This window comes from Uloborus diversus, chromosome 5 (assembly GCF_026930045.1).
Source record: "Uloborus diversus isolate 005 chromosome 5, Udiv.v.3.1, whole genome shotgun sequence".
Classification (NCBI taxonomy): domain Eukaryota; kingdom Metazoa; phylum Arthropoda; class Arachnida; order Araneae; family Uloboridae; genus Uloborus; species Uloborus diversus.
Window position 1 is genome coordinate 65,697,514 of NC_072735.1, and position 14,218 is coordinate 65,711,731.

At 33.2% G+C, this 14,218-nt stretch overlaps 1 protein-coding gene across 1 annotated transcript in view; it reads right to left on the reverse strand.

The window, feature by feature from the left end:
• LOC129222951 (uncharacterized) overlaps positions 1-14,218 on the reverse strand; it is a 108,262-nt gene that overhangs the window by 50,336 nt on the left and 43,708 nt on the right. Inside the window, exon 6 of the mRNA XM_054857513.1 lies at positions 1,548-1,617. Within this exon, the coding sequence (XP_054713488.1) occupies positions 1,548-1,617 (70 nt within the window). The remainder of the gene's footprint in view (positions 1-1,547; positions 1,618-14,218) is intronic.

Genomic DNA, 14,218 nt, shown 5'->3' on the forward strand with positions numbered 1-14,218 from the left:
TAGATATAGTTCCTTATACTAAAAGAAATCTAAATGTTTTTTAAATAACTGAGTAAGATATGAAAATCAGACAAGTTTATTTTTATTAGGGGTCTCAATGGTTTCCGAAAAGTAAACTTGGTTGCCATTGCAAGCAAAAAAAAAAAAAAAAAAAAAACCACAAATAAACAAAGCTAGAATTGGAAGTATTTTTTTTTAACGATTATCTTTGAGGCATTAATTTTTTACCGACTGAATCAAGTTTGGTTGGGGGAGGGAGAGAACAATATCTGTTATTTCACTTCAAATCTTATACATCTGAAAAGACCGAGGTATTCTTCGGTCAATATTTCAGAGGAAATTTAGCTTCGTTTCTCAATTTAATGATCCAGAAAAACTGTGTTTCTTTTGAAAAGCAGAAAATATTTTTTGAATCACTACATAGTATAAAAGGAAGTCCCCAAAAAGCGTCTGTGTGTTTGAACTCGCGAAACTCGAGAACTACCCGGCCGATTGTGCTGAAATTTTCACAGTTTGTTCCTTTAAGTCCTGAAAAGGTTTGCAGATCAGTTCGAGTAAAATTCGATGAATAATTCTTTTTTTTTTTAATTCCAATCTACTTCTAATTTTTACATAAATTGTCAAATATGGGGGTAAAAAATTACTTGCACATATTAATATTACATATCGCTAGAAAGGGTAGAATTTTACGCGTTCTACGCAGTTTGTTTCAATGCTCTAACTTTATTACGACGGGAGTTATTTGCATTTTTAGCTCGAATGTTTTAGGCTTAGCGGAAATTTAGGCACTACTTCCTTCAATAAATAAATCAATAAAAAGTGAAGGAATTGTCCCACAGCTTTTTTTTTTGACGCCATTGGACAAATCGACCCTTTTTACTCCAGATCTAACTCGACCTATGGTCGAAAAAGTAAGCTTTTATCTCAAAAGGAAAAAAAGTTACGAGCCTTTTTAAATCAAGTTTAAGAAATCGCGATTCCATTCAAATTGTGAACCATTTTCATTCGCATTTTAATTCCTTAATCTTATTTTATTTTGTGTTTCCATGGTTACGCATTTTAGATCATCTTTCTGGATTTAATTTCTTAAAAGTATTTTAATATCTGCCGTCATTGTTCGGAAGGGAAATCATGATGTTTTTTTATTTATTTTTTACGCCTGATTGTGTAATATACGTCACTTGACACAGTTTTTATTTTCAAGGTAGACCGGGCAAAGCCGGGCAACGCAGCTTGTTATATATAAATTTATGTCACAGGATTTCATAAATTTTAATAATAGGTTTATACAATTCTAGCAAAAAAAATCGATTGCTTTCAGACTTTTTGTAAAAAATGATTAATAAAACCATCAAGTATAAACTGAAACAAATATTTTAAATACGTCCTTTTCATTGCAAAGTTTTTATCTAACGCAAATATAAATTTTGTCAGTTATTTTTTTGTTCACTTTCGTTTTTATTTATTTACATTTTTAGTATATCCCCAAAAAATGACTTATTAACTTTTTTTTGACTAAATAAAAATCTAAGTCCTCTTTTTCTTACCTCCGGTGATGTGAGTATAGTCCAGTTACATGTCCTGAACCGTTACACCCTGGAGTCGGGCACTTGCCGTCTGCAAAATAAAAAAAAAGTTTCAGAATTCTTCGAATTTTCGCCAACGTTTGGATGCGTACTAATTCATATGCACGGCTCGAGAGGATTAAAAGTTTCAACTTCAGCATAGATATCACTTATGCTAATTGAATAATTATAACTACACCAATAACTGATGTTAACTTTGGAATGAAGGATTCAGGTCAGGAAATATTTTCAAAAAGGCATACAAAAAAAAAAAAAAAAAAAAAGACTTCTGTGAGAAACTTTGGGGCAATTTCTGGATTTTTTTTTTTTTGTAGTTCAACTCCTTATTTTAAGGTTTATAACAAAGTGGGTATCTAAAAAGAAAATATGTTATTCTGTCTGGTTTTTAGCTGATGATTTCTATGTGATGACGTCAGAACTGACTACGCACATATATTCGAAGAAAAACTCCTGGGATCCCTATTATTGCAAAAGAAGTGTCATCGATTGTGACAGCCCTGTTGGGGCAAAAATAGAGGTAAAAAAGTAACTGTACTGCCTATTAGGCATTCGGGATAGCGTGGAAGGACTTCAAAAAATGCAACTGGGTGAACTGAAAGGGTAACAGAGCATACCAAAATTACAACAGGAGTGCATAAAAAGAACAACTGGGTATACCAAGAGATCAACAGGGCGCGCTGAGAAAGCAACAGGTCGAACTTAAAGAGCACCCGGGCGAATTGTAAGGGCAACAGAAGGTATTGAAAGAACAACAGAACTCACCGAAAGAGTAACAAGATAAATCAAAAGAGCAACAAAGCACATTACAATTTAAAAAAATGGCACATTGAATGGCCTTGCCCAAAAAATTTGAGTTATTACTATCTACATCGAGGGATATACGAGAATAGATATTTGACATTGAATCATTATATCCTTCAAGTTAAATACTCCCATAAAACAACTAGATAACAATATTTCGAAACAAATGATGAAAGAAAACTGGATATTGATCGAAATTGCTTTTCCATTTCTGCAAAACTGCTTGTGTAGCCCGAAAACTTAAACTATAGCTGTAAAATTTATGTTTGATTGCATTAAATCCTGATTCCCATAAATTAGACTTTATGTTCATAGTATCTGTATGAAAGTATTCACATTTTAAAGGAAATAGAGCATCATAAAATGATTTTTCTTAAAGTTTCTTTTAACTAACCATTTTATGAAGTTAGAATTACATTTTGATCAATTTATTTCATTGCAATAACTAAATAATTCTCAAAGAGTTGATTATTCACTCCTTAAATTTTATCGAATCTAAGCACATGGGCAAGATAGAGATATTTATTTTTATTTTCCCAACATTCCTGTGCATTTTTGTAGGGAAGGGAGGAAAGCTTTTAAGTAAAAATTACCTTTTATGAAAATAATGCAATTACTGGCAACTGGATAATTGGTATACAGGATTAAAGGTCTCACCAGAATGAGCTGGATTGCCATATGGAGCAAATGTAGAATGTTTTCTTTAAATATATTAGTCTATCACATATTAGTTTTAATATATAATTAAAAAAATCTCAAATCACACGTAGCTTCCAATGTTATTTAAAATAGAGGGGATTTTAAATTTAGTTATTGTTAAGCTCTTACTAATTTTTCACATGGAATAATCAATGGAAGTGAAAAGAATTTGAAGTTTTAAACTGAAAAATGGTTTATTCGTACATAATCTTCAAAAGTCTAAAATTTTTTTAAATGCTAGCAGGTTTTAAGAGTCGGCATTATTATTATTTGCAACCGTTACTCTTATACGGATGGAAAAAATCTTCCGCAGCTTTTTCCGATTACCGCTATTTCTTTTCCAGTTGAGGCGTTTAGAAGCAAAGGAGTTCCTGCGACAGAATAAAAACTTGGAGGTACTAGCGCAAGGGATAGGTGAAACTGCAATTTGTTGTTAGGCAAGTGACAGATACTGTTATCCAAAGTGATTTAAAAACCAAGTCCCAATGAATGCAACATCCTTAGGATCTAAAATATATAAGCCCCGTCTGACTCAAAATCTTTCTTTTGTCAATTACACACATTTGCTTCGGGCAGTGTCAGTTGTCTCTCGTGTCCCTCTCCCCTTTTCTGGGAGTTTGACACACGATAATACCATTTCAATATTAAAGAGGTGTTTTTATTGTTCTTAATTTGAGTTTTCAACTTTATGATTGATCCAACAAAATATCAAATTCGTTACCCATGTTAATCTCTTTGAGCCTTTCTTGTAATTTCCAGTAAAGATCTCTCTAAGAACCATTATGCATCCTTAAGTCTTTCAAGTGATCTCCTCCTAGGTTGCACACTTCATTAGCGTTTTATTAACGTTTTTAAATGGCTGTAAACGCTCTGACAACGATTTTAAAACATTTAAACGTTGTGTGCGCTACCTGGATAGCAATGATAGTGAACGTTGTGATAATCGTTTTCAAAAGTTTATAAAACTTTTAAAGTCGCGTGTGCTACCTGGGTAGCAACGGTTGTGAACGTAGTGACATTCGTTTTCAAACGATTACAAAACGTTTAAACGATGGACGTGCTACTTAGGTTACAATGGTTGTCCTTTTTGCTTAATACGTCAAACACTCTCGCGAGAAATTCTTTTTTAACTACAACATGTTGTTCCTCCATATATTGTCGTTTATACCAAAACGCACTCTATTCTGTTTTAATAAGAATCTAACGTTTTTATGGATTTATTAAACATCTCCCATACGTACATTTTATTATTTATTAATTGAGTTATTCCCCAGTACAGACATTAAACAATAAAATTAAATAAATTCATTGAGCTCATTAATGTACGATACCAATATTCTAAGAATTCGCCGGAAAGGATTTTAGTCCACAATTGTGTCTGCAACGTAATATATAATTGGCTTCACACACATTTCGTTTTTAACTTTAATTCCTCAAAGTCCAAAATCCGAATTATTTAAGCCAACAATTGAAAGAACCTGTTACTCTGACGTTAACTGCTCTGTTTGAGTCAGATATTAACAGAGTTGTGGAAGCCATTACGGCAAGAGTGAAAACTTTTGTCTCCGGTACTGCTCTCGCTTCTATTCATTTCCCCCCTAACTTGAAACAAGCTCTTGAAGCCAGATTCGACATCGTCGGCAGAGAAAGTGAGGCTGGAGTAAAACGAAAAGATGAACTTAAAGAGTTGTTCCGTCAGGAAATGCTCATTAATCAACAAATTTATTGCTGAGATTAAGTCATTTCCTTTGAGAAATAATTGTATCCTCTTCAGTATTGTCTTTGAAATTAAATTGCAAGATCTTTCGGATTCAAGTGTGGGTGGTCGAATTAAAAGCACATTGTTGGTTCTCCTAAAAATTGAGATTAAATTTCTGGTTGTATAACATGTTTATTATGAGTGAGTAACTTGATGTAAAGAAAGGGAAGCACCTTTTTTCCATTTCTTTTCATTAGCTCTGATAAAACTTCTATTTTTTCTCCGAAATAACGGAATTTTGTTTTATACCAAACAACAAAATGCTATATTTCTTTCCTTTTTTTACATATTTTATTGTTAAGTAATTACCTGATATTATTTCTTTTTTTTTTCCTACGAACTCGATACAATTTGAAGTTTTTTTTTTTTAAATCAGATTTGACTATAGCTTTAGGTTCTTTCTTTTCTACATGCGCATTTATACAAGCTACATCTTTTGTTTCTTAACGGAAAAGTGACAAATTTAGTTAAAGCATGCCGTTATCTCAAAACTTATTTCTGATAACCTTATAGCTAGACATACCTAATGTCCAGATTTGGTCCAGTCATTCCGGGTTTCACTCTCTCGTCCAGATTGACGTCCGGACTTGAAAAATGTCCGGATTTGAAGATGATAATCCAAAGTTATGATTTTTATTAAGTTGGGAAGTTGTGCTATGAATAGTTTGGAAGTTGCACTCTTTCCTGATTGCTGTGTTTGCATAAATAAGATTTACTGCAAGTACTTTTTTTCAACAAGATTTTTTGTACTTAATACAAATGAGGCAGTGACAAGACAAGAGATGTAAGTGGAAATTTTCAAATTTTGACTAAATCGCGTTTAAAGTTGCGGTGCTTGGTAGGCTTTCATTGAAATTTGTTTTCTTTACTAATAATAAAGCTGAAAGTCTCTCTGTCTGGATGTCTGGATATCCGGAGGATGTCTAGATCTCTGTGACGCCCATAGCGCCTAGACCGTTCGTCCGATTTTCATGAAATTTAGCACAAAATTAGTTTGTAGCATGGGGGTGTGCACCTTGAAGCGATTTTTCGAAAATTCGATGTGGTTCTTTTCTATTCCAAGTTTAAGAACAAAATTATCATAAGATGAACGAGTAAATTACGAAATTATCATAACGTGGAACCGTAACATGGGCACAAGCCAATTGGCGAGATACGAAATTATCATAACGTGGAACCGTAACATGGGTGCAAGCCAATTGGCGAGAAAATCCACCATACATTATTTGTAAATATTCAGGCGAACCAAAAGACCTTTTAATTTTTTTATTACGGGCAAAGCTGTGCGGCTACCACTAGTTCTAAATAATGCTGAATAGCAGCACTTGCCTGGGTTATTAGTACTATCTCTCGCTCCAAGGCAGAGGAGAGGTTCGCCTACCATTTGTAATGGTTATTTCCGAATTTTTAATTTTGGCACTTACATCCCTTTGCTTTCCACTGCTTCAGATCATGTTTATGATTAAGAATGCCGACATGTACTAGTATAATAAAAGTATTATAACGATTTAAACTGAAAGCTGGTTAGCATTGCAATTATATTTCGCAACATTTGGGTGCCATTAAGAAGTGCAAAACACAAGATAAACGGCTCGATCGGCAAAATTTTATGGCAGTACCTCATTCTCTCCCCCCCCTCCTCTCATTTTGAAGAGGGAAACGATACCCATCCTCCCACATGAGCGATGGCACACCTCCTCAAAAACAAAGGAGCATCCGTTGAAGACGATGCCACCCAAAGGAGAAACAAAAGCCTCTTTAAATACACCTCCAAAAAAAGTTCAATAGCGCCCCCCGTTTGGGCAGATTTGAAGAGAGTGGCCTTCGCATCTTATTTTATTGAACTCAAGAGCTTCGTAATTAGTTTTTAGTGTAATAACTACATTGAATTAGCAAAAATTAAAATTTTTTTATGTGATTGTACATTATTTTAAGTTATTAAAGTAAGGTAACAAATTTTGCTGAAGTTAATGTTCACAGTAATTTTTGAAGAAGATTAATCACAGTTATTCTAATACTTTCTTTAACGGCATTTTTTTTGTGTAAAAATATCACTCCTTCTTCTTTTATCGAAAGCATTCAATATCAAAAATTAATCATCAGCGATTAACATTTCTTCACCACCGCTTACAAAAGCTTTCTATCTTTCTACATTTGGCGAACATTTTAAACTCATATTAATTCAAAATTTTTCACTCAATGCAAATAACAGAAATATTCACTCCGAAAAATCTTTTATTCCAAAGAATAAATACTTCAGTGCTCCATTTGCAATCCTTCGGCATTTATAATTTAAGCACAATAAAGTATCATCATAATCGATATCGTTTTATTTAAATCTAGAAATAAACGAAAAAATTACTGAGAGGAATTCGTATTCATTTGTTTCCGATGGATTTATCCACCAGGAGATTTTTTCTTTGCCATTTTCTTTTTTTGAGTGAAGTTCCGCATGGTGGCTGATACTCTTTCAGAAAGCTCGAAAGTATGGCATGACAATCAGATGGTATCTCTTCTTGTTCTTTCTAGATCTTCCACCATCCTTTGGGGAATTCTGGGAGGCATTCTTCACAGTGAGGGTATTTCTAGAGACGGTTCCAGATTGTATCCGGCCTTTTGGGATCTTTAGATTCCAACCGGAAAGAATTATTCTATTCCTTCTTTTTCTGTTTGGGGTGGTATTAAAATACTTATATGTTTCGAAAAAATGGATAGAGTTAATTTTTAGTTTCTGCGTCTATAATTTCAAAGTACAATTTCTAGACGAATCTTCAAATGTCAATTCCGTCTCAGTACTTAGTTTAAAACTTGAAGTACTAGAAGGCAAATCAGGAATAATAAAAGTTAAAAGTTTATGCAAACTTGAAAAATGCAACTGGGATGGATTATTTAAGTACTTTTTTTAGAAATTGTAAAAAAATTTAAAAACCTAATTTGTGATTTAAATAGTTGATGGGCGTTTGAAATCATGTGGCACATTTTATACTTGCTTTCTTTTTCGTTCTGTTTTTAGTCAACATATGGAACATTATTCTTGAAATATGCCTGATTATGAATAATGCTTAATCGCGAATATGCAAGAAATATGTGTTACATCAATACATTTCACCAATGAATCTTTTTAAGTTCAAAAAATGCATTCAATAATAAAGATACCGTGCAAAAATAGCAATTTACACCAGAACAAAGCTTTGCTAAACCTCATAAAACTTTGTCATCCCTTAAGAAATCCTTATGCAAGGAATGGGATAAAATATCAGTAAGTGAATTGCAGCCCATAGTCGAACATTTTGTGATACGTTTAAAGCTCTGTACAAAGACAAAAAGTAGCCACTTTGAGAATTTTTAAATAATTCGACTAAATAATGTATTCATATTTATTTTGAAGTTTGGTCGTAATATTTTCTTTAGCATTAAAATTGTAATATATTATGTGTGTCTAAGTTATTTCTTGTCACCGTGTAAAGTAACACTCCTTCTACATAATCTTAATTGCTTTGCTCAAAAGTTTTTAGGCTGCTCCAGAAGGATTAGTATTATTCTTCCTAGTGCTCTACATAGCCCTGTCTCAAATGTGCGAGCAGAAAGCGTTGAGCTTTGCTATTTAATAGAATTCCAACTCTATTCTGCACTGGAAAAGTAAATGGCAGTATCAGCAAAATTTTTATTTTTCATTAACTTTCATTTTTGCCATCTATTGCACTTTAAATTTACTGTAGAATCTTGCTTATTTGGTTTCCGCTGAAAATAATCGTCAAGTTCCAACATTACACTATTGTTAGTATGGAACTCAAAACGCGTTTCCTTCAAACATCTCAAAAACTCATTTTTGCAGATACTGCCCTGTATCTTCCAACGGCAGTACTGCCCTTAGACTGCTTCACAATCAAAAGAAGAACAGAAAATGAGCAATTTGATGTCTTTCTTCAATATGCTAAGTTTGAGAAGTAAGCATTGTATGATAATTTATATGATAATAAAATGAGAAATATTATTCAGTACGAGTATACCAGGGGTCTTTAACCTAGGTTCCCTGAAACTCTGTCAGGGTTACCGCATGTGATCACTGTTTGCGGAAACAAACAGCCAAATTTTTTGTTAAATTTTAATTTTTTAAGAGGTCGAATTCTTAATGGCAGTTTGCTTGTAAAAAATAAAGGAATATTTTATTTGTTTTTGGTTATTACTTAAAGATTCAATTTTAATAAACCAAAAAGACAAAATAAATAAATAAATAAAAAAGAAAAGAAATGAAATAAAATAAATAAAATAAAATAAATAAATAAATAAATAAATAAAACTTATTTACCTTACCATTCATTATCTTATTAAGATGTTTGTATTGTGATAAAATAGAGGCACAAAAACAATTTTGCAATTTGGGTCCGAAACGTTACTGATTATTTCCACGTAAAGTTCGGAAGTGCCCGGGTTTCAACCAGTTTCCCGTGAAAAACAAGCATATTTGCAAAAATTTTCCTAAATTGCTATAAGTTGCTTCATGCATGACTGCAAGCTTCTTACTGTTGTGCAAAATATTTTTTGTCATCAGTGTGAAGAAACTTTCATGTTCTTTTTTAGGTGTTCCGTTTACAGTTCTGTTTCTGACTTTTTGGATTGATTGAGCCACAAACAAGGACGTAGTGCAGTCTCTGGACACCGTAGCTTTACAAGAACTGCAGACAAATAAGCTTTGCAGCATTTGCTAAGAATTCTGCCATAGCTTCGACCAAATTTACTAAAATTCTCTAAGAGTCTTCCTGGTAGATCAGGAAGGTGTCAAGCTACCTACTATAAAAGTATATAAACTGCCTTGTAAGGTTCCTAATTTATTCTAGAAATGCAACTGGCTTTTGTTAGGAAGATTTCTGAATTCTTCAGGATGATCCTAGGCTAATTTTAGGAAAGTTATTGACTTTTACAGGTAAACTTTCTGTTTTGTGCCAGATATGTCACTAATAGAAATTAAGCACATTAGAAGACTATTATTTGACCAGTATCGCTTCTGAGTTTTTTTAGTTTCGGATAACGATTTTTTTATCCCATTTTCCCCTCACTTTACCATTTTCTTGAAGGTTGCTTCAAGCAACAGTAAGTTCAAAGTGTAAAACTTTGAATTCCCCAGGAGTATACTAGAGCTTTTTTACCCGTGTCATAAATGCTGTTTTCTTTTTGAACAATTAATTTTCAAACTAAAGCAAGTTATCGTAAAAAATGCAAATGATTTCGGAATTGAAAAACTTCACAAAAATTCTGACTCTAACGTGTATAACAAGTTAAAATAGATATTTCAGTGAGGCAATCATTATTTATTAACTCATTTAAATTGAAATTTATCTATAATTTATGCTATTTGGACTTATGCAAATCTTGTTTTAACTGGTTTAATGAGCTACGGGGAAAGGAAATTTACAATGAAGAAACACTACCTCAAATGCGGCAGTGAGAAGCAAAGGTATGTGTGGACATTTTCATGTTTTGAGTAAAACGCGTTTAAAGATACGGCCCTAGGTAGGATTTCATTGAAAAGATTTCCTAAATCATGCTGTCTAACCGAACCTACCAGGATTACTAGAACTATCTCTTGCTCACAGAGGAAGGTTCGCCTACCATTTGCAATGGCTACCTCCAAATTTTTAATTTTGCCGCTTACATCCTTTGCTTCTCGCTGCCTCAAATCTTTACCACCAGGCGGGAAAAAGCGAGCGAAGATTACGCATTAAGAAAAATAATTTGGGGAAAAAACCCCACGGATTTTATCACTTCATTTCTTCACTGCGCTAAACATTTACTTCAATCACCTGTTCAATGAGTGCTATAGCATACTCATGCACAACAGCAAAGCAAAAGGTTTCTCTGATAAAGCAATTTTTCCATTAGTAAAAAACCCAGAAGCCTTTATCTGTTCGTAAAAATAATGCAGTAGTATTTTCTTACTGCATATTTCTTTTCCCTTGGTCCATATAACATATAATCGACGTTTTAATGACATATGTTTTTATAACGAGTTCTACGTAAAACTTAACAGAGTAACTTTAATCATAACCACCCTATAAAAGGAAAAAGATAAAGTATCACTTTTGTCAGTAGAGGCAGTGGAACGCAAAATGATGCAAGTGGCAAAATTAAAAATTGGAAGAAAACTAGTACAAATAGTAGGAGAGTTTCTCCTTTGCTTCTTGTCAAGAGATCGGACTATCAGCCCTGGTAGGTGCTGCTATACAGCATGATTTAGAAAAATTTTTCAATGAAACTCTATCCACAGTTCCACATTTGCACACGTTTTACGAAAAAATTTTACGTCGTCACTTCCACCTATTTGTTTCTCACTGCCTCAATTTTGGTAGCAGTTGTAATAATGAGTAGCAGTTATGACGTTGCTAGGTTTTGTTTTCGTTAATTACGTAAATTCTGTGCTAACCCTTTGGTCACTAATGAGACAGAAGCATCGCACTTTGAATTAAAAAAAAAATACCGAAAATGAAACCTGTTGTGAAGCTCATTATAATGATTACTCAGAACAGTCTGTGAGAGGGTTAAGCGGAAAGTTATTGAGAAAATAATCCAAGAGTCAATAAGTAATTTCAGATTTAATCGCTTGGTTAAAAATAAATCGCTGATGTTTAAAGTTTTTTAATGATGTCAAGGAAGTATGTTTTCACTTTCTGCGTTTATTTAAATATTTATAGTAATACATAAGTATTTTATTTAAGCTATATAGTTGAAACGAAGTATTAAAAAAATGTACCAATAGATGTGTGTACCGTATATATGTATGCATATACATATTGTACAATATTTTAAACTGATGAAAGACAAGCATTTACATATATTTCTTTTAGCAAAACTCGGTGCATTCCCAATTGAACAACTTAATATGATGATGTAATTATTTTCTTAAAATAAGAAAATTTAGCATTTGGCAGATTTTTGTCACATAAACGATTGTATTGCTTAGTTACAGATTCTGCTTTAAAACTCACTTTGCATCTATCTCAAAATGCAATTAAATTTTGACATATTCTCACTAAAAATGCAGTAATCTTATCCTACTGATAAATAAGAGCACTAAATTATGTATTAAATATTTTTGTTATTTAAAAAGATGAATGCGTTTCCAAGCGTAAGTTTTTAAACATTTTTTGAAAATTATTTAAAACCTTCACAGAATCTTATTTGCTAGTTTTTAAATCAGCATAAACAAAGAATAGATACGAAAAAATTAAACTATTTTGTACATACAATCAAACGATAGCTATGCGATAAATATATTATAAAATTAAGACATATATGTGCGCAGTCAAAAATTTGTTACGTATTTCTAAGATTGAAATGAGTTTCATATAAATTTTGTCTTTAAAAATTAGTGTTGTAAACAACTAAAAATATAAAATAAAATACATACGGGGATCCTTTAAAATAATTTAAATTTATAAGCAGTCTTTTATAATCAATGGAGCATGAAACGATAAAATGTTTCAAGCAATTTATGCATTCCAGACAATACTTCTTAACGATTTTCGAGTGCAAAATTTAAACAGGGATCCTTTAAAATAATTTTTACTTTTTAGCAGTCTTTTATAATCAATGGAACATGAAAGGATAAAATGTTGCAAGCAATTTATGCATTCCAGACAATACTTCTTAACGATTTTCAAATATAATGAGTTGCGATTTAGTACACATCAGAACTATTTGAAAGTCCGATCGCGGCATCAATTAAAAGACCACGTGACTCGTAGAAAGAGCTCGAGGGGCATAGGAAAGGAGTGTCAACGTACCGGAATATCCCCTCAGCTTGAGTCCCCAGATCCATGCGAGTCGTAGGGCCCTCATCCTCTCGTAGAAGTAAGGATGGAACATCGCAGAGCCTAAATGGTCATTGCTGGAAGAAGGCACTCCGTCAGACAACAAACACCAAAGCCGCAAAACAACAATTACCGATCCACCAATCATCTTTCGGGTGGGTGGAGCCGGGGGGTGGGGGAAGGGGGATGTGAATTTCTATTGCCTATTAAACGCGGTGATGGAAATGCAGAAATGAGATTACAGAAGCCGTTCAAGTAAATGGAAACTGTGTCCTCTCCAAAACATCATAACTGGCAACCGCTTGGAAAAACGCTCTTCCAGCGCAGTATGATTGGAAAATAAATTCATCCATATGTAAAAATGGAGGCAACGAAAACTACTTTTCTCTCTCTAATACGATTTCAATTTAATCTCCGTGTTCCCATTGTTCCGTTTTATAACATTTATGTTTTATTTAAGCCGGCGGAATGCAAAAACTGTGCGCACCCCTTACCACCTACCTCCACATGTCCGATTACCAATGCTGATATCGGCTCTGTTATTTACATTTCGAGCCGCATCCCGCGCCAAAATTTTCGGGAGAATAAACTTTGGAGGTAACAGTACTTTAATACCGAGAAAAGAACCATTAAATATGAAAATGATAGTTTTCAACGTTGGCGGAAATTGATCGATACACATCTAGTTCCATAGCGGATAGCTTTTCGCGCCATATTTATTCAAATGCCTAAAATACCCTTTTTTCTCTCCCATCAAAAGACGGTCTAGCCATAAAACATTTACTTCGGTTATGAATAGTTTTCCTTTTTTTTTGTCTTGTTTTTCGAGGGAGGGGAGGGGGGACTCGTACAGACAAATATTTGTTTTTCAAATCGGGAGCGTTTACTTTATTAAACGAAGGAGCGATTGTTTGGATTTCGGTTATTCTTACAGAGCTTCTGTTTTCGAAGTAAATTCGTTTAATTTTTGGGGAATGAACGCTTTTAATGCCAGAGGGAACGGTTTCTGCGTGACAAGAAGATTACCGAGCATTTCAAACACGGAATATTATACTTATGAGGTATTAGTTATATGTTACGTCTTAAATAACCGCTAAAATCTGATTAAATTTATGCCGTTGTGATAATGGAAGGAAAAATATTTGCTAAACTCGAGACTTCTTTCTGATTTGCAATAATGATCGCATTTATTTCAAGAAAGCTGTACTCGAAATAAGTTTTTTCTTATACAAAGTACTTTTAGGAATGAAATTCCGTCAACTTGGAATTCCAGTGATATTGTTGTTTGATATCAAATGTGAAGTAATTATTCGCTTTAGCACCTAAAATGGTTTTTGGGAATTTAATTTCATTATTTATAGGAAATTATTATGCGCTTCATTGATACTTGAAATTTTGCAATCTTCTACAATATTTGTAGCAGAATAAGTAACTACATTGAAAGGGGGGGGGGACTGAGCTCTGGACTTTTTTTGCCTTACAATGAAGATTGTATTTATTTTGTTTGATGATAAAAGTGTGACGTAACTACGTGATTTAGCACCTACTATTCAAATGCTTTTTAG